This window comes from Stigmatopora nigra, chromosome 14 (genome assembly GCF_051989575.1).
Source record: "Stigmatopora nigra isolate UIUO_SnigA chromosome 14, RoL_Snig_1.1, whole genome shotgun sequence".
Lineage (NCBI taxonomy): Eukaryota > Metazoa > Chordata > Actinopteri > Syngnathiformes > Syngnathidae > Stigmatopora > Stigmatopora nigra.
In genome coordinates this window covers 6,327,797-6,353,619 of record NC_135521.1, presented here as the reverse complement: position 1 = coordinate 6,353,619, position 25,823 = coordinate 6,327,797, and the positions used below count along the sequence as shown (strand labels likewise).

The following is a 25,823-nucleotide window of genomic DNA, read 5'->3' as shown; positions in this document are numbered from 1 at the left end:
ACCCTGTTTATTCAGTCAAGGTTTCAGTCTGACGTCCTTCTAAAAAACAGCGCCGAGCGGCTTTCCGCCACCGACTCACATTGAAAGCACTGAATGAAAAGCGGCAGGCGCTGCCAAACCCGCGGGTTGTTTGCGCCAACCGATTGTGGCGGTGCTCGGCCCGGGGACGTTGGGAAAAGGTCGTATCCATGTTGTTACAGGTGAGTGAATCGCCGGGTGCGCGGTGGCAGACGGCATGCATATGTTCAGCGATGGAGAAGGCGGCGGCCGTGGGAGTGAGAGAAATGAGTTGATGACAATATGTCCTCTTCTTCGTCCTTGAGGGGAAAGAGATAGAGGATGCGGCCAGGCGGAACGAGATGCCTGTCACTCACCGCGGGCGGGTAGCGGCGGAGGCAACGGAGGTAGGTGTAAGACGGCTGGCTGTGGGAGGAAAAGGCGGCGTGGGGGCAACGCGGTCCGTCGGGGCCTCCGGGGAGCTGTAGGCAGCCTCGTGATGGATTGAGGTGGGCAGCGCCTCCGACAGTCACACTACTGAACAATGCTTCCTTTTCGTTTCAGTCCGTATTCTTACTCTTCGCTTTTTCCACACTGGCCTGCGGTTCTGAATCTGCCCGCCGACTGACGCTGTCCATTTTCTATACATTGATGGTCTTTTAATTAGGGAGTGTGTGGGGATTCATGATTCGAGTTGGAGAATGGGGCTTCAACCTAACTGAGAAAATGTTTACGTTCAAATGTCAGCATTTTCAGCAAAACTGGATTCGTTTCGAGAGGGAACAGCGTCTTACTTGACCTCGGTACAAAAGGCAAGAGTCTTCTTGTTGGCCCTAGGATTGGCTGCAGAAACAATGCTTAGCTCATCTTATACCTAGATAAATAACGCCCCATCAGGATAGTTAATTGATTGCCTATAAGTAATCAGTACAAAAAGGCCTCCAAATGGTCAAATCTTAGGTTTTACAACCAATAAATTCACCACACACTTAAACGCAGTTTGAAATTGAAACAGCAGAGGCTAGAAAGACATAAAAATCAGAGCTGGGGTACTTTTTCCTTGTTTCTACTTGTGTTTTCAAGTTGCCTCCAGCACACTTATTTAGATCTCATGTCTCTTCACATGGGCACCCATAGGAGAACTACACTCGTCTTGCACGAGCACTTCCCTTGAAATTGTTTCTTGGAGTATCACAGCCTGAAAAATGGAACATCTTGGTTACATCCTTTCTAAATTACCACTGCAGAGTTGCACCTCTACAAACATGAGCAAGGATATCGTTTTTTATTTCTCTCACCTCACAAATAATGAAGCAAAGCCCCTTGTATAATGATGATTAAAGAGACTCGACTCCACAGAAGTTTTTATCAGCAAAACAACACAGGATAATTACAGGAAATGAAAACAAACCTAGTAGTGGAGCTCTTGGAGACAACACCCATTAAACTCCAACAAAAATAGCAGCGGATTCATCTAAAGATTCCGCGGGAAAATGAGGACCGGCAAGGAAAATAATTCCCTGCTCATATAGATTTTTCACTCCACAACAGAACGAGCCGCACATGGCCTTCACGCATTGAAATGCTTTATCTGTTGCTGTCTGCCAGTGTGGGAAGAACATTTGTGGATCTGCTTTCTTTCACGAGGTGATTTGGATTTGATAGTGTGGGGTCTCGAGAGCACGGGGATCGTGCTTGTGGACACTAATTACCAAGCCTGTCAACTCCCAAGGCCTGCAGGATTCAGATAAATGAAGTGGAAAAACTCTGCAGCTAACTAACTCGTGCAGCCTGCTCTTTGGCAATGCCAGAAGATTACAAACAGCTGGCTCTGGATGGACGCCAAGTGAGAAAATTCTATTTGGAGAGCACTGGTCAATCACTAATTTGTCATTAACTTAGATTCTACAGGATAAAATGAGACTGTTGGCCGTGTGTGACACTAATTCCTGGAAGACTACAACATTGAGTACAGTGAGGCGTATTTTGCGATTCTTTCTTTCACTGTACACATTTAAACAAAGGCTTTATAATATCTCTTTTTAAAATTTGATTTGCAATTATGGCAATAATTAAATCAAATCTATCCCAGATTAAAAAGATGAGACAAAACCAGAAGAAAAAAACATTGCGGTACTTTTCAGATCAGGTAAAAGCTGCCTGTACTCACTGCATCAATTACCTACTGTGACATTATACTGTAGAAGCAAGAAAATGTGTAAATTGCCAATTAACTAAAAGAAACTTGTGGTGCATGACACAGAACAGTAATTTGAATCCTCCTGTCATTTTTAAGGGCACCTTTTGTTTTCTTTTGATTTCTTCCTTTGATAGCTCTGCTTCAGACGCCTGATTGAAGTTAGGCAGATTCGCCACTAAAAAGTAGGAAACCATTTTTTTTTCTTCTGGACATAACTGAACCATACTGCTTCGTATAACATAAAAACAGCATGATGAAAAAGAATGTCTTAACAGCTTCATCAGGAAAACATTTAGGCTTTACCATAATAACAAAATGACTGAAGTAGTTTCAAGTCAAAAGCCCATGATTGTATAGACGCCACCAACTTACAACAGGCTTTGAGTGTCTGTAGATGAGGACTTTATGGGCTGCCAAGAGATGCATTAGCATTTGCGAAAAAGAGAACGCGCTGACTGCCAATTCGTATTTTCGTCTTTGTAGCAGCACATTAGAGTCTGTAAACTCATTCGTACTGTGGATCCTGGAAATACTGGTCCACAAAAGCAGAATACTATTTTGACGAACTCCATAAACCTTCAGATATTCTACAGAGCTTAAACAATAGCGGTTAATTTGCAACGTCTACAGGTTTGAAATATCCTGTGATGTTCTGCTCTCGCGAATATTCACACTCTGTAGCATAACTGTCCCATAGTAGGACAAACCTCAATTACAGTGTGTAAATTTTTTAACAAAAACGACATTTTGAAAACCTTTCACTACCTAGCACACATTCATTCAGTTGACATAAATGGATACCAAAAGTTACACACCCTTATACCAATGGCAGGTACCTGTGATATAAAAAATGTAAACCATGATGAATTAATAAACCTTTTTCCAATTAACGAGACTTGTAGCATGTGCAAGTATATTGGAAATCTTTTTACAAGTAGAAGTACAAAATAAATTATTGAATCATCGAAATATATACGTGTGCACACCTATTACTGGGGATTTGGCTGTGTACAAAATTCACCAATAGGATTCAAATATGTTTAATGGGAGTCCGCTGCATACCCTTGCAACCAATTAAAGTCCTTTGAACCAACCCTGATTAAAGTTGAGATTTTCTAATAGTAGTGGGTCTGATTTACAGGTTTTTTTCAGGTTTTGTGTCAACATGAATGTTGTTTATATGTAGAAATATATACATTTTATCTATGCCTTGCTTAAGGTAGAACTGCATGGAGATTTTAGGTCCACATTGTGCTAAGACCATTTTGGAGTACAATTCTAGTTCTAAAATTTGAAATTTTCTTTGGGAATGCAAATGGTGTATTGTTTATAAAGGCCCTACAATTGGCTGGCGACTAGCCCTGGATTTAGCTCGTCTCTCGCTGGAATAGGCTCCGACGCTCACAAGCAAGCCTAATGAAGATGAATGGTATAGAAACAGCACAGAGTTGACACTCACAGATTGGACTCATATTTAGAAAAAGCCTGAAAACATGCTGTGTTGGTTTGCTAATGAAAGGGCATAAAGGAACTGACTCTAAATATAAATCTAGGAAGTGTTGTGACAGTAGTACATTATAATTTGTGTTACATTCTTCTGCAGTTTTGTATAGGAGACATTGGTTGCAAAACTACTATGTTTAAAAGGAAATACAGGTAGAGTTTAAATGTCTAGAAATGCTTTCACAGTTTAAGCCTGTGCCATTACTTGAACATTAGAGGCCCCACAGAAATTGCATGCTGATTATGTTGTGTATGTAGCATTAAAAGCAAAGGTGGCTGTGGGTTCAATGCTTTTGGGAATCCACCCAAGCAATTACTTACTCTAAGCATCATGTTGATGCCAAAGATCCGTTGAAGATGAAATGTTTCAATTAGCCTCTCAAAGAATAAAGTAGAAAACTATGTCAAGATGTCAGGCTTAATGGAAAAATCTTACAAAACAAACTGTTTTTGGCAGCGGACGGCAAATGCGGTTTGATTTTGACGTTAAAATTATGGTTATTGTTTTTGAAAGTATTGCATCGTATGAATCAGCAACACCAGCATGGGGGCAAGATGGAGAGATTTCGAGAGTTAGTTTAATCACAGAAAGATGTAGCTCCTTTTAAAGCTTCTCAAAAAGGTCAGATTTCCAAAGTCGGTCTCAAAGGAGTCAGAGAGCAAAAGCTTTTTCCTTCTCGCACTTTTCTGCACTCTACAATCTCAACCAGAACAAAACAAGGTGAAATTCCCCTGACACAAATCTAGCCACATGCTAAATAGACAATGAAATATAAGGGACATGGTCTTAGCAAAGAGTAAACTCTTGACATCTCAGCACAAATGTGCCGTTAATACAACAAGCAACACTGGATGAGTGCCTTTGTGTAACAGACTGGAAACGTTGAGTCTGTGTTGTGTAGCCTTCACCTCTCCTGTCCTTGAAGAAATTGTTATCAGGTCTTGTTGGATCTTTCTAATATGCACTGGCGAAAGATGAGGTTGAGATATTTGAACACATCCATTTGAGGCACGGTTGCCTCGGCAAATACCCATCATTACTTTAAACGGTTGTGTTACTTTATGTCCTCTACGAGTGACCTGACAGTCAGTCCAAGATGTCCTGCAACTTTTGCCCAAAACTCACGGTGACCCTGATCTGCATAAGCAGTATAGAAAATGAATGGCTGTAATGGATGGCATTTTTGGAATGGTCATTTCAAATTCCAAACTGACATTGCATGACTAAGCAAAGCTAACAATAGAAAAGTACATATCTTAAATTTGGTTGATTGCTAATTCACTTAAGTCCTGTTGAGTGTAACAAACTCAACAGCGATGTTTCAGCCAATTGTAGAGTTTGAATATGAGTCTAAAAACAAGTGCCTCAACTCTGTTCCATTTTGCGACACGCATATGGTTTCACAATAACACCCTTCCATAGCTCGATTCCTTCACAGTGTCAGAAATGAAAAATCTAGTCATAACCTTGCGTCAACCATGCGAGTATGACTGTCACAGGTGACAAAACTTCTATTTCACTTTAATTCAACAGATCACTGTACAGGGAGCTGCCAATCCTCGTACACGTTGTGTGCTACACGGCTGACGAGTGTAGAAATCGACAACGGACTCAGGCTCCAGACAAGCTTGATTGGCACACTGGATCCCTGGCTTTAGAGCCCCACACGGGTCTTCTCCTTTTCGACGTTAAAAAAAACCAAGTAAGGATCTCAAAATCTTCAGGGATTTCATAACCCGGTATTGGATATCAATTAAAATAGCACAATTGATTGCTAGCTCCAAGTATGAATATCCTCACCCTAAAAAGCCAAGACAAAACTACCGTTGTGTCAAATAACGTAAAACATCTCTTAATTAAATGTTTTGTATATACTTTGAATTTTTACTGATGTAACCTTATCTACAGTGGTATAATTTCGTTCCTATGTATTCATACTTCCTTTTTTTCCCCTTAAACAGTGTTTTTTTGTATGAAAATGATAAAAAGAAATGTCATCATGCGTTCAAATGATCATTAAAGAGCATAATTTGGGTAAACTTGCTGATCTTTAGCATTTGATATTGCATTTTTGCCTATTATTATTAAGCATTTCCTGAGGGCATTAAATTTACATTTCAAATGTATCATAACACTTTTTATTATGCTCCTCATCTAATAAAACCATAGCCACCCATTTATTTCAAAGACTTAACGGTGGGTCATAATCTTTACTTATTTTAACATATTCCTTCACCTGCTAAAACAGATTATTATTTCTTGAATCAATTTTAACTTTAATTTAAACCTAGCCGATGACCATTTTGAACCAGGGAGGTCAACCATGAATGTTTGCTGTTCATTATATTCTAGATTATATATCTACCGCAATACTTTGCTTAAAAAATATTTGCCAGCAGGTGCTTGTATGATATATGCCATTCAAGTCCTAGGAATTATCACTATTTTGTCAGTTGGAAGAAATGTACTACTTTGAATCCAAAGGAAATTGAATTTCTATTTCCCCATCTATATGCATTTAAAGTTGTGTTGCCTCGGCAGCTGAAATTTTCTAAACACCAGCTACTTCTGTTCACATGATTTTCTGTACATGAGGAGCAGCTGCTGCATGTCGGTTCATTATGGAACAATGGCTTTAGGCCGCTGGAAATGTTTTCTGCACTACAATTTAAACACTAAAGAAAAGCTAATTAGAAATAATGACTTCAATGTCGTCATTATACTTTTTCCGTGCTCTATGTACATTGTTCCTTGCGAGACTGCTGACCTTTCCCTTTCTTCTTCTCTTACCTAACATACATACATGCATGCATGTATATAAATATATTAATGTAAATATATACATACATACATATACGTATATAGATATACACATATACATAAACATATATAGATAGACATATATACATATATAGATATACATATATACATATACATATATAGATATGCATATATACATATACACATACATATGTATACATATACATATACATATACGCATATAGATATACATATATAGATATACATATATACATATACATATATAGATATGCATATATACACATATACATATACACACATACATATATACAATTACATATATACATATACAGATATACAAATACATATATACATATATACATATGTATACACATACATATACACATATACATAAACGCATATACATATACATATACGTATATACATATACACACACACACAGCTATAAATAGACAACTTGCTTCTCCCGTGATTGGCCCCTCACAGGTAGTTTTCAGAGCTTGACAATTTAATGTTCAACTTGTAGAAGAATAACAGCTTTTAGTATATAAGGAAGCTCTTGTTGTTGTCAAATGACAGCATATGTCCCAGTATTTTCCCCCACCAGATGGAATAAAATACTTCACAGCTGATAAAAAGACAGCCCACTGATGACAGTTACCGGACAATTTGAGCACTCAAAACATCTTATCTTTTCACAACCATCTCTGTATTGACTTTGTGGACGTAAAGTACTTTGACGTGGTGTTATTCCAAATGTCCATGCTAATAAGGAAATATATTTGTAAATGTGTTTCTGTGAACACATTGTGTATTTACAATGCACAAATTCACTGATAGTATTATTAGCAAATACATTCCCACTCTAAGTCAGTTGTGTTATATTTTTATTTACAATGAAATACCAAATTGAAGTCATCATTTAGTGTTGGTCTATAAAGGTTTTGAATGTTCAAATTTGATTCTTTTTGTAATGATCTTATTTTTTTTTCTTCGTTGGTTGCTGACAATGCACGCGAGGCAAGATCGATTATATCCATGGTAATGAAAAGGGATTCAAGAGATTATAGCGATACATTAACCTAAACGGAAAATATTCCATTTTGGAATGAAAAGCAGCTAATGAGTCAAAAGGCTCTTCAGTGTTTCTCTGTACTAATGAATCATGGACTTATCCGGCTGGGTACTGGGCCCAGTGGAATCTTTGGAGCACATATGTGCAGCTACTCAAGTTGGATTCTGGCAGAGGCTACAGGCTACAGGCGATCATTCGTCTACAGTTTTTTTTTTTCCACTGTGGAAAAATCAATTAATCCTGCAACCTCTGAATCTTGAACTAGCCTCTCTCTCTCTCTTCCCGGTCAACCCACTCCCACCTGAAAGGGGTGTAATGACCCACTTTCTCCTTGTCGCCCAGCGACTCTGTTGCTCAGTGTTTGACCATCTCGCTTTGGTGGACGACAGTGTGTAGCTGCTGTTAATTTACGGGAGCGCCATTCCCCTTTCTTCTCTCGCTCTGAAGCCCATATGACTAATCACGGCAGTCATTTCAAACAACTTGAGCCCTCGGTGGCAATAAATCACCGCCATACGTGCTACTGTACCAATAATAGAGTCACACTCATGGGGGAGAATTGTACAGGTACGTTTTGCAAGCTGTTGGGTAGGACACTGTTGTGACACTAACACAAGGCCTGAGATATTGTTTTTCCACTGCGTAGTTTGCTGTTATGATTTCACCAAAATCAAAGTGAAACAACAAAGAATCATATTGTCTTTGTGAAACAGCCAGAGGGAATAGGACACTTTTTGTGTTTAAAAACACACTTTTTGTTCTTCCACAAGGGCATCATGTTGACAAAATAGGCTTTAGGTAAAAAAAACATGTTTTTAACAGAACATATTCAACTATGACACCAACTTTTTGGGTTCAGTTTGGATCAAACAATAACGGGGGAAAATATGCCCATAGTTTAGTTTTGGGCATCAACTTCTACAGTGAAAAGCATTTAAAATATCCATTCTATTGTAGAGATGCTATGATTTGAAGCTTTATGGGGTTCATTTATAAATCACTATTTTTCTGAAGTAGTGAGTGGTGCGAGTTGTTATTCTCTGTTCTTGGTAATTATTGAACAGCCTGGGAAACTGGGAGGGATCTCAAATTCTAACACTGCTTATTTTTACACGTGTATGTGTCAGAGTCATGCATACCAAAACTAAATTCAAAAAGCAAACCAACCTCTGCAAATCTAAGTTAAAGTTGATCTCCGAAGCAAAATATATCATACAAATCACGTCTAAAATACGCCTACAACTTGTGTTTCTAATCTGTCCACAAATACCAGCAATTTGAGTTTTATGTCCTCAACAAGAACAAAGGAAGTGATATTTAAAGACCTCACTTCAGGTGGTCTAAAAAACCAGGGTAAATTTAAGATGAAATATAAACTTACAAGGTTTCCTTCTCTCTAAATGCCACTATAGAGGGAGATGGGACAAATGATCACTTAAGACAAAGTAGATACACTTTCACAGTGTAGCAAGGACATCTATTGGCCTATAATCGTCTTAACATGGTTCACACCCTGCATTTGCCCTGGAGACACAATAAAATCGGAAGTGATTGTTGAACGCACACACTGGAAGACTGGGTCCTGATGGATAGCTTTTGGGTTTTTCCCCTCATAGTCCCCGAGTGGGCTGAAAGTCAAGGCAGCTACCTTTTTTATTATTGTTCATTTTAATGATACTTTGAATTTCTTTCAGGGAATACATTCCATTGGGCCACTAATTAGTTGGGTCAGTGTTTTTACAGATTAAAAATGTCTCTGGCAATTCACATCAGAGGCAAAGCCAATTCTTACCATGTATAGTATTTACAGACTATTGGACACCCAGTCCATCAGGCATCCACATTTTGCCACTTTGGATGACTTCACATTTAATTTGGCTAATAGACTTCAATGCTTACGCTTTTTTCTTAAACAAGATGACAACTTAAATTCAAGTGTGCGAACCTGAGAACACTTCACGTCTGATGCACACTGGAGAAAATTTAAATTGTATTTTTTTTTTTAGACTGAAGGCATTACTACAAACGTAATCTTTTAATCCAGAGGATGAACACGCGAGACAATTTAGGAAAGGCAGAGGGCAACACTCGAGAATTCTCAACAACTTATTTCATGGACCACAAATGTCTGATGAATAGCCGCCGGCGATGGTCCTTTAAACGGGCCGGTTCCTGAATTACAAAGTTGCTTTTATTCCAACTCGTCTAAAGAGATGAACTCGAGCTGCGTTTGTCACATTGAACAAATTCACATTTTACTTGAGTTGTTGAATTTTCGTCCTATCTTTTGTGATGCATCATGAAGTTTTCAACCAACAGTGCGGTTATTCGTGTGGTATCGACCCAACACACTTGGTACACAGGTGTGAGAAGTTGTACCTTGTGAGAACTGCTTTTAGCAATGGAAGTGTTACATTCCACAGCATGGCAAAAGTGATGTGTAGTGTTTCCCAAGACATATAGAAGCTACTGTCAGCTGGTGCAGACAAATTACAGCCGTTAGATTCAATTTACTGAAGTATTTCCTCCAGGAGGTTGCAGTCCAGGATCGCTTAGGGAAAATGTGGTCGAATACACACCAGGAGCGACAACAAATGACTATACTGTTATAAATACATACTTGGAAAGGATTCTTTTCTCATTCAACAAGAGTGATAGTTAGCCTTCTTTACACTTTCACCCTTTCTGATTAAAGGTTCCATAGCAACTGCTGATTAGGCTGATGATAATTTAGAGATCGAAACTCTGAAGTGATGATAAGTTTCTACTTGGAATGCTGCATGCCAGCAGGGGCTTGATATTAATGTCTATTTTATTACAGTGTTGTTGTTAATTAAACCCTGCAACATTTCACCTAGGCTATTGTTTGTTCCTGTCAGGGAGTTAATGAGCCCCAAATTATCTTAGTGAGACACAAAACCCCAGAAGATGATCCATGCTCGGAGGAGTATGAGACCCCCGGTGCAGTTGTGGAGGGGTATTGCGAAACCTCGTCTCCTCACGTAAAAATAGCGGTCTTCATTTTCCAACACTGAATACAATATGAATAAATTATTTTTGTTTTATCCGAAGCCGCAATAGCTCATCTTTGGCACTTTTGAAGGCAGTGCCAACATGTGCGTATAATTCTAAATAGCATTCGTGTTCGTAGAGCCATAAAAAAATGGTTTATTTACACCCTATCATTAACAATCCAATCTATAGCCAAGTGAAGACATTAAGTCCACAATTAATGACTTTAAGGACACTTTGGTATGTATCCCGTTTTCGTTGTGCTCAATACTTATCAATCCAAATAAATATGCAGGCATTGTGCTTGAATTCCCTATTTTCATTGTCTTCTCTTGCTATATAGTACAAGTAAGTGATATGATTTTTCCTCCCTCTCATTAAGTCTGGTAAATATATCTTACTAAACACCCCTTGCCTCTTGGCTGGGACCAAAGTGTGCTCGGAATCGAAATCTCTTTCAATAAAAACATTTGCTTGGTATTCTTCTTACCCCTAGTTTCTTTGGTTTTGAAATTTCTTTATAAAAAAAGAAGTAATTTCCTTTTTGCTTCAACCTGTCCTGTTACTGAGCAATATATAGTCATGTAATTTATATTGTAGTCTTTGGAGCTGCAGCATTTTTTTTCTTCATAAGAGGCTAATGAGCTGTGGTTGTTTTTCACGATGCATCAGACTGCGTACTAGACAGAGACCTGCGGTGATAATTTAGATGCTGATTCGCTCCTCGCATAATGAGTGAGGTGCCTAATTGGCCCGTTTTCAAAATAGAGTTTAAATCATTTCCAAAAAAAAGATCCTCAGAGGATTCAGAGCATTACAAGAATCACCACCACAAGTAGCCAGATCAAATGGTGCAATTTCCAGTGCGGCTGTTTGGGGGCATTTTGCTATTCGGTCTGCAGAGACGATTGCTGCTGACTTACTGGGCAGGTGAAAGTGAACATGAAAGCTCAATCACATTGACAATTGTGCAACAGAGTAGAGGAGTCTTTCTTTGCAGTGCCAGTGGTAAGACGAGAAGGGCAAAATAAGATATAAATTGGGTGTGTTTACCCACATACACTATGCTGCAATCTGAGCTGCCGGCGCAATGAAGTGTTTGTAATTAAGATGCTGGATCTTCTAGACGTAAATTAGTCTTACAAGGATGTTAGGGGACAAAAAACCACATCCCAGCTGTGTGGCGGCACACATAAAAAAAAAAAAAAAATTAAAAAACCCTGACGTGGGCTTTGCAGTTTTGTCACGCTCTGCTGTTTCAGCTCCTGAGAATCAAGCATTGCCACCTAAAGCATTCGCCTAGCAACAATTTAAAACAAGTTTTATTTTTATTAAACAAGGTTCTGCACTCTTGCTTTCTTCCCTAGTCATCTGAATTTTCCAGTGTAAAAGGTTAAGTTAATTATCAAGGAAGGAGGCATAGTGTTAAGGTTTTGAAGTCATTTGGTGTCAAACGTTAGCCCGTGAAGCTCTTTGAGAAAGACCCTGTCACGATTAAGGGTTATTTAAATTAATGCGACTTGACATCAAATATTAATGGACATTCGCCTTCCAATGAGTAAATTGGCTTTATGAGTTGAATCTGATTAGACACCAGACATAGAATATAAAGAACATATTTAAAATCCCATGCCAAACAGATGTTTAAGAAAGCAGCCCTTCCTCAAATGAATCTAGTTTCTGTGCAGCAGAAAAAAATGTATAGCAGAGGCTGAAACAAATTGGAGTAGATACTGATAGCGATTTAACCACATGGATATAAAATATTGATTTTGTTCTACATTAGACAATTATATTTCGCAGTAAAGTATCAATAAGTCAGCATCTTCTATGACTGTCAATCACTCAAATAGGCCCAGGGGAAGTTGTGCACTTCTTTTGTGTACACTATGTCTCGCCATTCATTTTTAACAATGTTCCACTAAATTAACAATATGATGAAATGGCTTTCGTGATTTATTTTGGGTGACAGTGATATTTTGTGATAACAGTACATCAAATAAGTTAACAAATTAAAGCAATGGCATAATGACCAATCAGTCTTCCGTTAACCTAACGTGCATTTTGGAGCTAAGGGAAGAAACATCGACTCTGAGAGAACTCATTTCCACACAGAATGATCTGAACTAAAATTCAAACCCAGCACAATTTTACCGAAGCAGTTCTATCCACAGGACACCTCATACATGTTTATGAATTCCTTCACACTAGGACAACAAACATGTCAAAATAGGCTTGTTTTTGTTTTTCATGAACAGAATCACTGCAGACAAGCAGCATGTATATATCTAAAAACAATACACAATCTGCAGTACAGCTCTACCAGTAATGTAAGTATAGGATAAAAAAAATATATACTATATATACAAACAAAACAGGTCGGGGGTCCAGGCCTGGACAAAAAATATACCTGAACGCTTAAGAGGTGGAGTGGCAATCGTCATTTTCCACAAGGCAATCCCAGTAAAGATGCCTTTAGGAGGCCATCCAGCTGGAAAAAAACTAACAATTTAGGACGGGATGAATGATGCAATCAAAATTCATCTGAGTACTGGTGGGGTTGCCTCATATTCGATTATTCCTGAGGTACTTTTGGGGGTGGGGTTGGTGTAACAAGCCAACAGCACGTCAGCCAATGGCGATTCATCTGCAGGTCGGCAATTACTCTCCGCATGGCAGTCCGTCTGACTATAATCCCTTTCCAAGTGGTTCATGAATTAAACATAGTAAAACATTCAATCTAATATGAAAATGTTGATTTGCAATGTGTGGCCTCAAAATTAAGGACTTTTACAAGGTATTTATTTAAATCTGAAATGAAACATTATCCAGGAATATTGGATGCTTTCATGCAGACTCTCTCCATTTGAGTACTAAGTTATACATATTTTACCCAGAACTGGTTTCAACTCAATGGCACACCCGGTTCCCAACTCTATGGATGATTTGGGCTCTTCATTGAACCCACCATGATGTAAATAGCTTTTGGAGAAAACCCATATACCTGCAGAGAACTCCTGCCAGCCCAGGTGTAATTTACTACCCGAGATGCCATTTTCAAAGGGTGCTGATGTAAAGCAGTAATAACCGAGTATGAATTTACAAGGAGGAGCAATCCCCTAGCGAGACTTGCGGCCCACAACAATAATGAGCACGTAGCAAACAGAAAAATTCGCCGTGAGCCAAAAGAGAATGCGCACGAGCGCTGATGCAACGGAGTGAGCACGAGCTCGCCGTGCACAAACACAAACGCACACCGGCAGAGGGAAGATGGCGGCATCTTCCCAAAGCTTGTGTAACAACATATGTTTGCAGGTAATTAAAAGAAGATCCCAGGTGGTTCTCATGTCATATTGAGATACAATGCACAAAGCAAATTAGCAGCCTGTGTTTCGACATGCTGTACAATGCTGAGGGTACATACCGGAAGAAACGTGCTGCCTTGGTGAGCTGGTGCTTAAGTGCTAATGGCTGTGGTCTTGCTCTCATCTTCTAACGTTATTCTGTGCCTAATTTAAACTTTTCCATGCATGTATTCCTGTTTTTCAACAGGTTCATCCACTTGCAGTCATCAGATCATTCAGGTATTAAACCCTAACACCGCGTTCCCATCTATATGTCCGGTAACTGTTTGTATTTGCAATTAGTCTTAGCACCAAATATGAGCTATTGGCTGTTAAATCCATGCAACATACCAAAAATGTGATGTTTACGACTACAGTTCCACAGAAAAATCAAGCAATCAACCTGTCTATCAGCTTTCAAATCCATAGCTTCGCCTTTTGTACAGCCGCCGCAGAGGTATGCAAGGGGTTTGTGCTTTTATTGCATGTAAGAAGCACCTGTCCATCTCCTTAAATTGGCTCCATGTCGCTCAATTGATGAGGAGGCCAAAGAATGATCCCTACCCCAAAAGACCTTATTAAGTCAAAAGTTGGGGTTTTCAGCCTTCCACACATTTGGAGCCTTGTGAGAATGATCACAGCTTATTAAAGTGGAAATAATGTCCACTCTACCTGCGGCATAAAAAATTTAACAAGGACAAAGGAAATTGCTCAAAGGTGAGATATATGTTGAAAGGAGAGGACGTGGACAACACTGTCAACGCTGGAAGTGAAAATGAAGCTCATTTATTTGAGCTAGGGGAGGACTTTTTTTAAATCTTCTTATTTTTCCGTGTCTTTCGGAAAAAAATACAACAGTGAGGTATGGTCTTGCCAAAACAGGCATTTAAAATGTGCTCAAAACCATCATCTAGTTTCACTTACTTTTTACACTGACTGTACTTACAATGTATCCCACATTTTTTGGACGTCAGCTCATTGATTTATTTTCCTTTAGTTTGGGTAAATGAGCTTTTTTTTTTTGGCGCCTTGGGAATATTGGTGGGAAAGCAGCCGGGTGAAAACGTTCTCCATCAAGTGTGATTGGATTGGATTTTAGAAGATAAATTGCCAGGACAAGAGTTTATCCCGATTACATTGCCAAGGGGGTCTGCATCTTGCTGCAGGCACTCTGGTCAGCTTGTTCCATTAGAGGATGTCGGGGGTATGATCAAAAAATAGATAAATGCAACAGGCCTACATTTGCACCAGTGAAACCTCCACAAGATTGCATGAAAATTGTCAACACAGTACTTACCGTATTTACTCGCATATAAGCCGTCCCTTAAAATGGCCGAATTTTACAATTTCTTGTGTATAAGCCAACGCTTGATTCACAAATTCCCCCTCCATATTCATGGCTTTAATAAGGAGTACAAATTTGTTACTTTGAAAGGAAAATCTTAAGAAAAAGTGGTATTTCTGAAATACTGTATAATATACCACCTCGTAAAATTTGTTATAGCAATAGGCCTAATTTAGTCTTTCATATTGTTTTGAATGCAAATACACAGAGGTCGGCAACAAATACACATTTAAAAAATACATCATAAACAAAAAAGTTGCATCTCACCTTTCCCAGGGAGGGGCTCCATAGATATGACAGGCTGAAAATGCAGAGGCCCAAAAGGAGGAAGACAAACGTCAGAATCAAAGCAATGCGCTGGTAGATTCGATACTTTGCTCGCTTCGCTTTAGCCCCCTCCACCTGCAAATGGTGAGATTTAAAATTGATATGGCTCTTTCATTTTTCAAGTCAAAAGGAAAAAATAAGTGGAAAAGCTAAAACGCATAAATTAGCAATTTGTCACACTCATAGGAAAGTTTGGGGGAATAGCAAATTTATGAAGTAAAGTATGAAAATATCATCCCATGTTGTGATATTAGCATCAAAAGCAATGTTTTTTCCGTATGTCCTCAGAAAGCAAATGAGGTTGAAAAGCCTAGAAAATAACTAAGTTTTACAAACAAATAAACAAAGAATACAATTCAAAAGTACTTTTCAAATAAGTTTTGGGCAAAAAGAAGGTACATTTTCCCTCTCATTATATAAATTAAAAGATAAAATGACCTTTCTGACTGGGCTTTCAACTCGATTTATCCACCGTTAAACACTCCTGACAACTCCCACCCTCCCTGAATAGACCACTGGGATGAGGTGAGTGTAACAAGTTCTGCAGAAAGGTTACATTTATTAATTCGAGCCTATTTTTTCCCCCCTCAAATTTAATTTTAATCCACCCGCTGTCTCCAATTCTATGAGCCAGACGGCACAAATTAATAAAGGCGGGTTTTTGTTCCCGCGGACCTTCAGTAAGAAGGAAATGAAAGCTTCTCATTTACACTTTGTATTGTGACTCCCTATCCACCAGATTATTTCTTTGGATCACAAAATTATTATTGAATTAAAAACACAAAGTTGGTAATTAAAAAAATTAACCAACATTTTTTTAAACCCATTTAGAAGGATAGATGTTTTGTTTTACATTGTTGTTAATTCACATTTTGAAAGGATTTAATTTGGGGGGGGGGATTGTAAAAAATATACCGCTATATTAAAATTGCTTACAAATCCAAAGATGGAAATACATCAATGATTGTTAGTGTAATTTCCCAGAATAACGAATGTTTTATTTTTTTAATTGACAACTCATCAAAACCTAGTTCTTTAGAATTAAAAGTAAAAATCTGAACTTGAGCATCGGATATAAAATAAATATAAATACATGAATGATCCTACTGAAATCAGTTAATGTACATGCCTTACATTGCCTGATTTCAGTAGGATCATTAATCTATTTGCCTTTAATGCATTCTGGGAACCTGATGCATCCGAGACAATGACAATAAAATGTGAATCACTTCAAAGTGTCCTCCAGGCCTGCTGAGGAGTGTACGACTCTCCTGGGGCAGCTTACATAAACTCTGGCAACGCAGAGTGGAAACTTAACTGTGTTCCTAACGGAGACACCAGGGAAGGTGGGCCTCAAGTGGAAAGATGCAGAAAAGGCAGCAGGGGCGACCAACTGAGAGATGTGAGAGTGCACAGGCCCCCCACCATCCAATTTGCCATAAGTTTTGGAGATCGGAATAAGACAGGAGCTTTAAAGAAAAGATCGTTTGCAGACGCCCACTGTTGGAGTGCAAAGATCAAGCACTTGCTTGGGGAAACAACACAAGTGGAAAAGCAGAGAAAGCGCTTTAACACACCACTGCTCACCCAGAGTCTTTCACTACGTAACATTTAGGGGGATCATCAAGCCACCTTATCACTCAATTATCATACTTGTGATTGTTTTTGTTACATGCAAAAATGTTAGCATCATTTCAACACTAATCTATTGTGTAGAAAGTCTACAACCACTGGAAACATCAGGAATTTAATGAGCAAAAATCGTCCCTTTTCACTAATAAAGTTAAAATGCTATTTCTGAGGTGAATACAAAAGTTTCTAAGCAAAGTATACCCTGAAAAGAAATGGACAAATTCCAATTCCGAACAAAAACTAACGGCCTTTATCGAGAGACGTTGTTCCACTTCTTTTTCAGATCCAACCTTGCAATTAATTCAAGGCTTTTTGTTTTTAAATGCATTGCAAATATTTCAAAGCAATACCATTTTCTTCTTCAATCTTAATCAAACTTTTTTTTTTCCTAGAACCAAACAAACGGTTTAACCCATGCATTGATTTACTCCTACTGCACGCCACTTGGAAAAAAAAGAAAATAAGGAAAATACTCACATCATTATACAGAACCTGTTGACTGGTGGACTGGCTGCTAGCTTCCATGATGCAAGTGCACAGAAGGAATGTGTTCTGATGCTCTAGGCTGGGGGAAAAAAAAACTTCTACGGAGCTTCATTCCATTGCTTCAATTTGGGAGGGGAGGGAAGTTCCTTTGACGGAGTGGAATTACTGCAACATTTGTGATAGCCATTAAAAGCCAAGGCAGAGGTCTTCCTCTCGGTCTTCCACGTGCTTGCAATCTTTTCAAAGGTGGAAATGGACCTGGGGTGAAAGAAATTTCACAATGTGGTCAACAAAAAACACTATGGTTTGGCAAGAGGCTTGAGCATTTATTTGATAACCTTGATATCGAGATTAAAGCCGACTAGCAGGCTCTCGGGGTACACAAGTAGAATGCCTAACCAATAAAGGTTGTTTATTTTATGGTTGTAAATGTTGTTAAATTGTCAGCTATGGTTATTCCATAGCAAAGTTTCTCAAAAATGTCACATCTTGCCATAGAGTTAGGTATTCTATAACAGGCTCAATAGAAAGTACTTTTTTCATTTTTGTCCTTTTGTCCTATTTTTTCTTTGGGTTCTTTTGTTACGTAGTGTTCCCACTAAAAAGTACCTCCACTATCCTGGAGATTGGCCACTATCCTGGAGATTGGACTGTATTTATGTATCTATTTTATTATAACAAACAAAGTTCTAAGAACAGTCGGGGTAATGATTTTCTTCCTACACGTAATAGGTATTGAACCAATTTTAAGGGCCTGAAGGGGATGACTAAACAAACGATTCAAGCTCTTCAAGTAATGCCACCCTAAAACTTTATTCAGCTCTTGGCGAGCTTTATAATGTCAAGCTCTGACACCCAGTTATTTCTCTCATATGCACTATATGGGCTTGAAAATGCCATCGAGACTCGACAATGGATGTGAACACACCTCAATTTTCTTTTCTTTGTTTTAAAGTTGATCTGAATGATTACTTTAGGCGCTCATAAGCTGTTATAACTTGTGGCTTTGATGATATAGGAGGAAGGTAGGTCATGGACTTGACTTAGCTGACTTTGGATGATGAATCAACTCAACTACATTAAATTTAAATGTCAAACTACTCTACGTACAAATCAAAACGCCTGGTGATTATACATTCTGACCAGCATCAAAGAAGATTCTTCCTCTACACAAATAAAGACCACCAAGGTTATTCCTCTTAATCTAAAGTGGTATTTTACAACGGTTGTGCTTTTCATTCTTGAATTTCGAGAAGAGTGGAAGGAAAGCACAGTCATTTGTGCACAGGGGGGTGCCATCCTTGCCAGATATGGTCAAGGAGCAAATCTCTTTTAGCAAGCCTCATTTGAGCCCATATCTTGGTTGTCAAGATCTGATAATGGTGGGACTTTGTCAGCTCTTTTCCCATTGATATAAATCTTCACAATTACTGCTTTGGTAAATCAGGTCGCCCTCATGGGACAAACCGAATGTGCAGTAGTAGACTGGGGTTTCCATCCCAATCCCCAAAACAATTTAAAATGTACTATTTAACACTTAATGTCCTTAAGTATGAATGACGGATATGGTGTTTTGTCTGCCTGATTACATTGTCTTTTGAAATTGTCTTGGATGATTGAGAATTTCTAAAAAAGTATAGTATATTGAGTACAAAGACTTGAATATTTCCTACATGTACACATGGCCAATAACTCATCGCATGGGTCCTGCACCTACATGCATAGCACCCCAGCAGGTGATGTCGCCCACCAAAACACTCCAACGTCACAGCAGGGAAAAACAGCAAATGGAGTTTGCCAACAAAATACGATTATAACACGAGGACATTTTGATGAAATTAGGTTCCGAAATCAATCACTAGTGGTGCATGTGATTCAATAACTTCAAATTATATTACTCTTATAATAATAAAACATATTTTAAAAATGTGAGTATTTTGTGGGTTAAACTAAAAATTGAGGCAAGCAATCATATCAATTCTAGTTTCATTTCTGATAATAAAAACAAAAACAGTGCAATGTGCATTCATTTAAGGGTCCAATTAAGCCAACAATACTGGAACAAACCCATGAAAATTTACCATCCATTAAACAAGAACAAATTTGCTCAGAAAATCAGTCCTTCAGCAAAGGTGCAGTCAACTGAGCAACTGTGTCTTTACAAAAACGTACTCATCATTCTTTTAAGCAAATTCCACCTCCCCAATCCAAGATATATCTACTCTGCTTACTAAAACATCTGGAAAAAATATCTTTTCCAGACAGCTTTCCTGCCTCTCACTTAGAAAAGAACAGTCACAAATGCACATCTATAAAGAGTCCTTCACAGCACAAAGGAAAATTGACATTACTCAAAAAAAACCTCAACAATAAATGAATTGTATGTGTAAAAAGATGCATACGAAGTTAGAAAGCAGACACAATCAAGAGTGTGTTTGAGAATGTTCCATGTGTTTCCCACCTGCGCTCCATCTCCTCTGGGTGCATTCAGGTCAAATATGACAAGTAATCCTGTGTGATTTAATCATCCGCTTCCTGCTTCAACGCAGCTATACCTCCTCAGGCTTTCATTAAAGAGGAAGCAGAGGTGGGATGGAATGGGCTCGACCTGAAAAGGCAGTCACCTTTACCATCTAGGTCTAGACTAGGAAGATTTTACTCTGTTCAACTGTCATCCTTCTCCATTTTTCCTTATGCTCCGTTGAAGGTTAAGAAAGAAATGTAGGCCTGTGCAAGAAGTCTGCATTGTGTTATTTTTCCCACTAGACATTTGGCTCTTCCATCGAAGTTCTGACAGCTGATGATGAAGTATCACTTCAAAAATGCAAGACTTTCACTGAGGTCAGGTTAGCCAGCCATTTCCACAAGTGATAATGTAACTTGTCATAATACGGTTCTTGATAGTTCTTATACTCGCTGATGAGAAGATTCCAATATTTTAAAATAAAACCCTTGCCATGGCTTTTTGCCTTTGCCGTGTTGTGATTAAATTGTTGAGTTATTTGAAGTCATCATCTGACACAAAAAACTGTCACCACGAAAGCAAACATAAAGGTATAATTGCATGCATTTGCACCATTAATTCTGTCACTGGCATAAAAAGCAAATGAACAAATCCACATTATTATTTGAGATAAAATATTCTTCTTTTAACATTTGGATGCTTTACTGAAGCTACTTTTGAAATACATGTCACCCAGACACTCCAAAAATAAAAGAAAAACTGAAGAGTTGTCATTTCAAGCTATTGTTTAAATCCGCTGTTTCTAGTGTCTTCAATCCAAGCTCAGAATTTGATCCCAGCAATTTAAACATTACAATTAATTGCTGTCTTAGGTTATGACGTATGTAGGCAATATTAATGCGAGACAAAATAAATAAAAACAACCACAGACTAAGTGTGACTATCAATAATTACACAGAACACATACTACCTAATTTAATTCATGAATTGTATTTTATACGAGAACTTAGTCCATACTGTTGGCTTATCTCTTTGTTAGCTCAACATAAATATAAATACATTAGGTACTCAGCACTCTTATTCAAATCAGAAGAATGTATATGCGTTAAGTCTCATATAAATATCTGTGAATAAGTGAAGACTTGAATCCTGAAGCCTGAATAAGCGTAGGAGCCACTGTATTGTTTAGTTGAGTGTGTAACAAGTTGCAACTTACTGTCGAGGTGAAAGAATGATTGATTGAGAGAACGCTGATACATTTTTAATATACTGTAGCATCGATTTATACCTTTCATCACTGATGTTCAAGGCGAAAACCAAATATGTGATAGGGAAGAATCACAAAGGCCAATCTCACAGGAGTTTTACTCTGACACATCAAGCAAGTCGATGAATAGGATCTGTGGATTATGCTACACACACACACACATACATATATATGCCAACACACACCCCACCACTCCATTCCTAACATTTAAAACAGTCATTTCCTCACATCTCACCTTGCCACTTGCCAGGGAGTTTTCTCAATTTCTTGCTTGGTGAGACAGATGTATTTACTTATATAGCTGTATTCCCCAACCAATTTATAATGGGATTAAAAATTAATACAATTTGGGATTTGAAGAGGGGCATTCCTCTGAAAGTGATCTGGAATGCAATAGCGGAAAATTGTTCTTCTTGCTTTGGAGCATTTTTAATCACTCAAAACTGGAACAGAGGCAATCAAAAAGAATGCACTTTTTTCCCTCTTAAATCGTATTTCCTCAAATATGTTTCTCTTGGTACTCAATGAACATATTCCTTCGTGACATTATTTTCACTGAATATCTTGACTAAGGTCATTCAGTTAAAGTGGGGTTCTCCTCAAGTAAGCACTGAGCTCCAAGCCCCTGATGTGATCCTATAAATGAATCCCACTGAATCAGACAATCAATTCTAACATTCGATCAGTGGGATAAGTAATTACCACTATCCCTGGAAAAAACAAACAATTGAGAGGTCTCAAGATGACAGGTAAAAATCAGTTATTAGCCACAAAGTTCTCTACCTGTTTAAACAACACAGCTTGTTGACTCATCCCATTTCTTTGAGGCTATTAAAGATGTGCCCACCTTGACACCTTGATTGTTGAGAAAAAAACGGTTCGTTATAGTCTTGTCTGGTATTTCAATCTGTCTGTTAGCAGTTGTTGCATCATGAAAATGGGTTTTCCCATCCATCTTAATGGTGACAGGGGTCTATGAGGGGAGCTAGCGGCTAGAATGCACTGAGAGGATGCAGTGGAGGGAAGGAAGGGAGATGTTTCGTGGGAGTGAGCGACATGGTGGAGAGCGGCACGCTGTTGGCCAAAATTCATGCATGATTTGGTTGACTGGCGCTGTGAACAGAATGATGGAAGTTTGCTGCAAGCACGGTCGTACCCAGTCTGCTTGGGTGGAGACCATCTGATCCATACGAGGAGGGCCAACTTCAAAATGTATTCAAATTAAAGTCATAACGAGTACAGGCAGCTTGAAGACATGAATATAGCTGGGGCATTTGGGTACATCACTTGTATTGTTTTCTATATTTATTGAGTGAATTTGAAGTACTTCAACTGCTTCAAATTTCATTGATTGCTATGCACATACTTAGTGGTCATTTGAACACATTTTTTTCCAGTGGTAAATTGTTTTGTAGTGCCACTGTGTTTTCCTCGCTCTACTACTGTTTGAGTGATTGAATTCAAGAATATCTATTCAATTCCAGAGGAATGATATTCGGACAAATGAATTCATTTCAAGTTTAAGCCAGAATGGCACAGATGGAAGCATGTTTGTAACCGTCTACCTGAAACACTGGAATGAATGATAAATGACCCGTGAAAACATCCCATACTGAACCATAACCGATACAACTGTTAGCTTGGAAAAAAGAGGTGGCGCATGAGTAACTGGATAATGGCATTTTTATCCTGAGTATCAAGCTGATTACACAGACAATGCAGCTGCTAACTACTGCCAGTCTGTTATCATTCCATTTAAACAAAACACTCCGCAAGAGCAAGGATTCCAACATGCTTTAATTGGATTACGATGTGTAGTTTACCTTAATCCGTCGCAGAGGGCGGCTTTCCAATGACAGTGAAGGGGAGAAATTGGCAGTTAAACGCTACTGATAATCTCCTGTATACACATTCTTAATCATTTCAAGAAGGCAAACTATATATTGCATGAATATCTATCTGCTAAGGTGGGAAGGTGAAATTAATGAATTAATAGGTGACTTGAAAATGAAAAGGATTTGTGGTTCCACTGCAGGGAATCATCAACAAACCCACATTTCATTGATGTGATTCATTACTCGATTTAAGATGGCACAGTTACAATTTATCCCTTCTATTTTTTTTTTAAACCAGACAGGATTGACTGAAATAGAACAAGATGTGAGTGTACTTTTAATATGTCTGGCAGTTTCACCTCAAACAGGTATTGCTTGTGCTGGAGTATTTAATCAAGCAAGGTTGGCAAAACAGTCAACAAAAAGTCCCCGAGATGAGTTAAGAATATTGGCTTTGTTAATAAAGCTGCATAGAACTGAAGGTTAAATCTGACGCAGGAACAAAACAACTACCCCAAGATGGCATTTTATTGGACTTCTAATCTGATGTACTGAGTATCTCAGAAAACGACTAAAAAATGACTTTCCTTACATAGTTAAGACTTCCTTAGAAGTATAACAGCCTTTGCATCACATGGTTAGCATCGCTGCTTGTATAATAATGAGTAACATAACATGCCCTGAAATCGATAGAACGGATATTACTTCAGGAAAAAAACATGGATGCTTCCCCTACTGCTTGATCCATTCCCAGTTAGAAAAAAAAAGATGTATATCACATCGCCATGCCTTTTCCGGTTGGATACCGCTGTTCCCAAGATAAACACTACAGTGACAATGGAAAAATAAGGCATCTTTTAGCATTTCTCATGCATTGAGCACAAAATGAATGGATTTATATTGTCTCTTTTGTGTAAACCCTCGTGAAAACCCAAGGATTTATCTACTTCACAAAATTAACTTTTAATTACAAATGTATGATTCCTATGATTCTTTTCAACAGTTTCTTTCTGTTAGTTTCTGCAAAGCCAGTCAACATTATCACATTGAACAAAAGCCATAATATTTTAGAGATGTTCATAGAGTTGCACAAAGTGATTTTGATAACCTGATGATAAATGGTATTCTTGCACTATTTCAAGTATTACTTTCATTTAAGTCTTGCCTCACAATTATTTGATCACGGGATACTGCTATTGCAAAACAGAGACAGCGGGGCCTGCAGGCAACTGCAAATCTGCAGCAATAGCGGACTTGGGTGACGCAACACTAAAGACGAATGCCAACTTACATTACTAATGTCACTTATGACTGACACTGAGAGAGAGGTAGGAATTTAGCAATATCTTCATTTTGTTGCAGTTTGGCCTGGTGTTAAACTGCACAGAATATTATTCAGAGAAAAGGAAAAGTGTTTAAATATCTTTCAGCAAAAGACAAATTCCCTTCGGCCCCGGACAGATTGATTTGCTATTAGTTATATTTATGGCAAGTCAGGCTGGCTTTCCAGGCTAATCTACAGATGGAATAAAACATAATTTAGGTAGTTGAGGCAAATAATATCATGAAATAGGCAAATTGGGAACAAAAAAATATGAGTGAAAGGAGCTAGATAATCAAAAATATAACATCTTTAAACTCAACATTAACTAGGAGCTCGAAAATCAAGATGGAGATCAAATAAAGTACCGTACCTGTTTATGTCGCAGCAGGATGTCCATTGAGAGCTTCTCCTTCCCATGCTTCAGTTGGTCGCATGTCACACAGATGAAGGCCATGTGGCCCAAGGCATTGACACCTTGAGACCACCAAGCAGATGCAGAAAGAGCATCGCTAATGTTTGCTACCTTCAGTGCCCCGGTGTTAAATTGCCTCCTGGCATTCTCCATCAACCATAGATGATGCCCCTGATAGCCACCTGCAGAGACAATCATTGGGGGACTCAGTAAGAAGCAAATTTTAGGCACAGATGTTTCTACATACACGTGTTGGATAGAGATGGAAGTGCAGTAACAGGCATTAAGTATGTCATGTAAAGTGACATAGTGCTAGTAATGTCAATCAGTAAACAAAATGTGATAAAACCATGACATTTTGCCGCCTAATTACCCCACAAATAATTGTACACATTTTAGACATGTATTACTTTCTGCTACTTACTGACCAAACTGGTTTCAAAACAATAAGTAATATCTTGAATAGACTGTCCTTGAGATTAAATGCAGTTTTTGATTCGTATCACTTTCCTTCTAAGTTTTTAATGGAAGAAAAACACTGATAAAAAAATTCTTTGGAAGAAAAATAAAGCATGCTGACAGACAAATCAAACAGCTCTGGCAATTGTTTTCCCTCATATGGTTTGTTGGTGGGATTATTTTGGTATTTCAGTTGGTAATGCCACCGTTTAACTGAGAAGAATATTTCAGAAGCTTTTCTAAAATTCAAAGCCACATAGTAATTAGAAATTGCTATTGCAGTTTGAACTCATAAAGGAAGTTGTCATTTCTGCAGCCTGGGATAATTAACAAACTTTTCAAAGTGTTTTTCTGCTTTA

General features: G+C 38.3%; 1 protein-coding gene across 1 annotated transcript in view; it reads right to left on the bottom strand.

Moving 5' to 3' along the window:
• The window catches only part of tnmd (tenomodulin), a 45,657-nt gene extending 20,528 nt beyond the window's left edge, over positions 1–25,129 (bottom strand). The window contains exons 1-3 of the mRNA XM_077732901.1: positions 24,964–25,129; positions 17,695–17,961; positions 15,526–15,660 (exon numbers count right to left, since the gene is read on the bottom strand). Of these exons, the coding sequence (XP_077589027.1) occupies positions 15,526–15,660; positions 17,695–17,742 (183 nt within the window). The 5' untranslated portion in view covers positions 17,743–17,961; positions 24,964–25,129. The remainder of the gene's footprint in view (positions 1–15,525; positions 15,661–17,694; positions 17,962–24,963) is intronic.
• Positions 25,130–25,823: the final 694 nt, after the last annotated feature.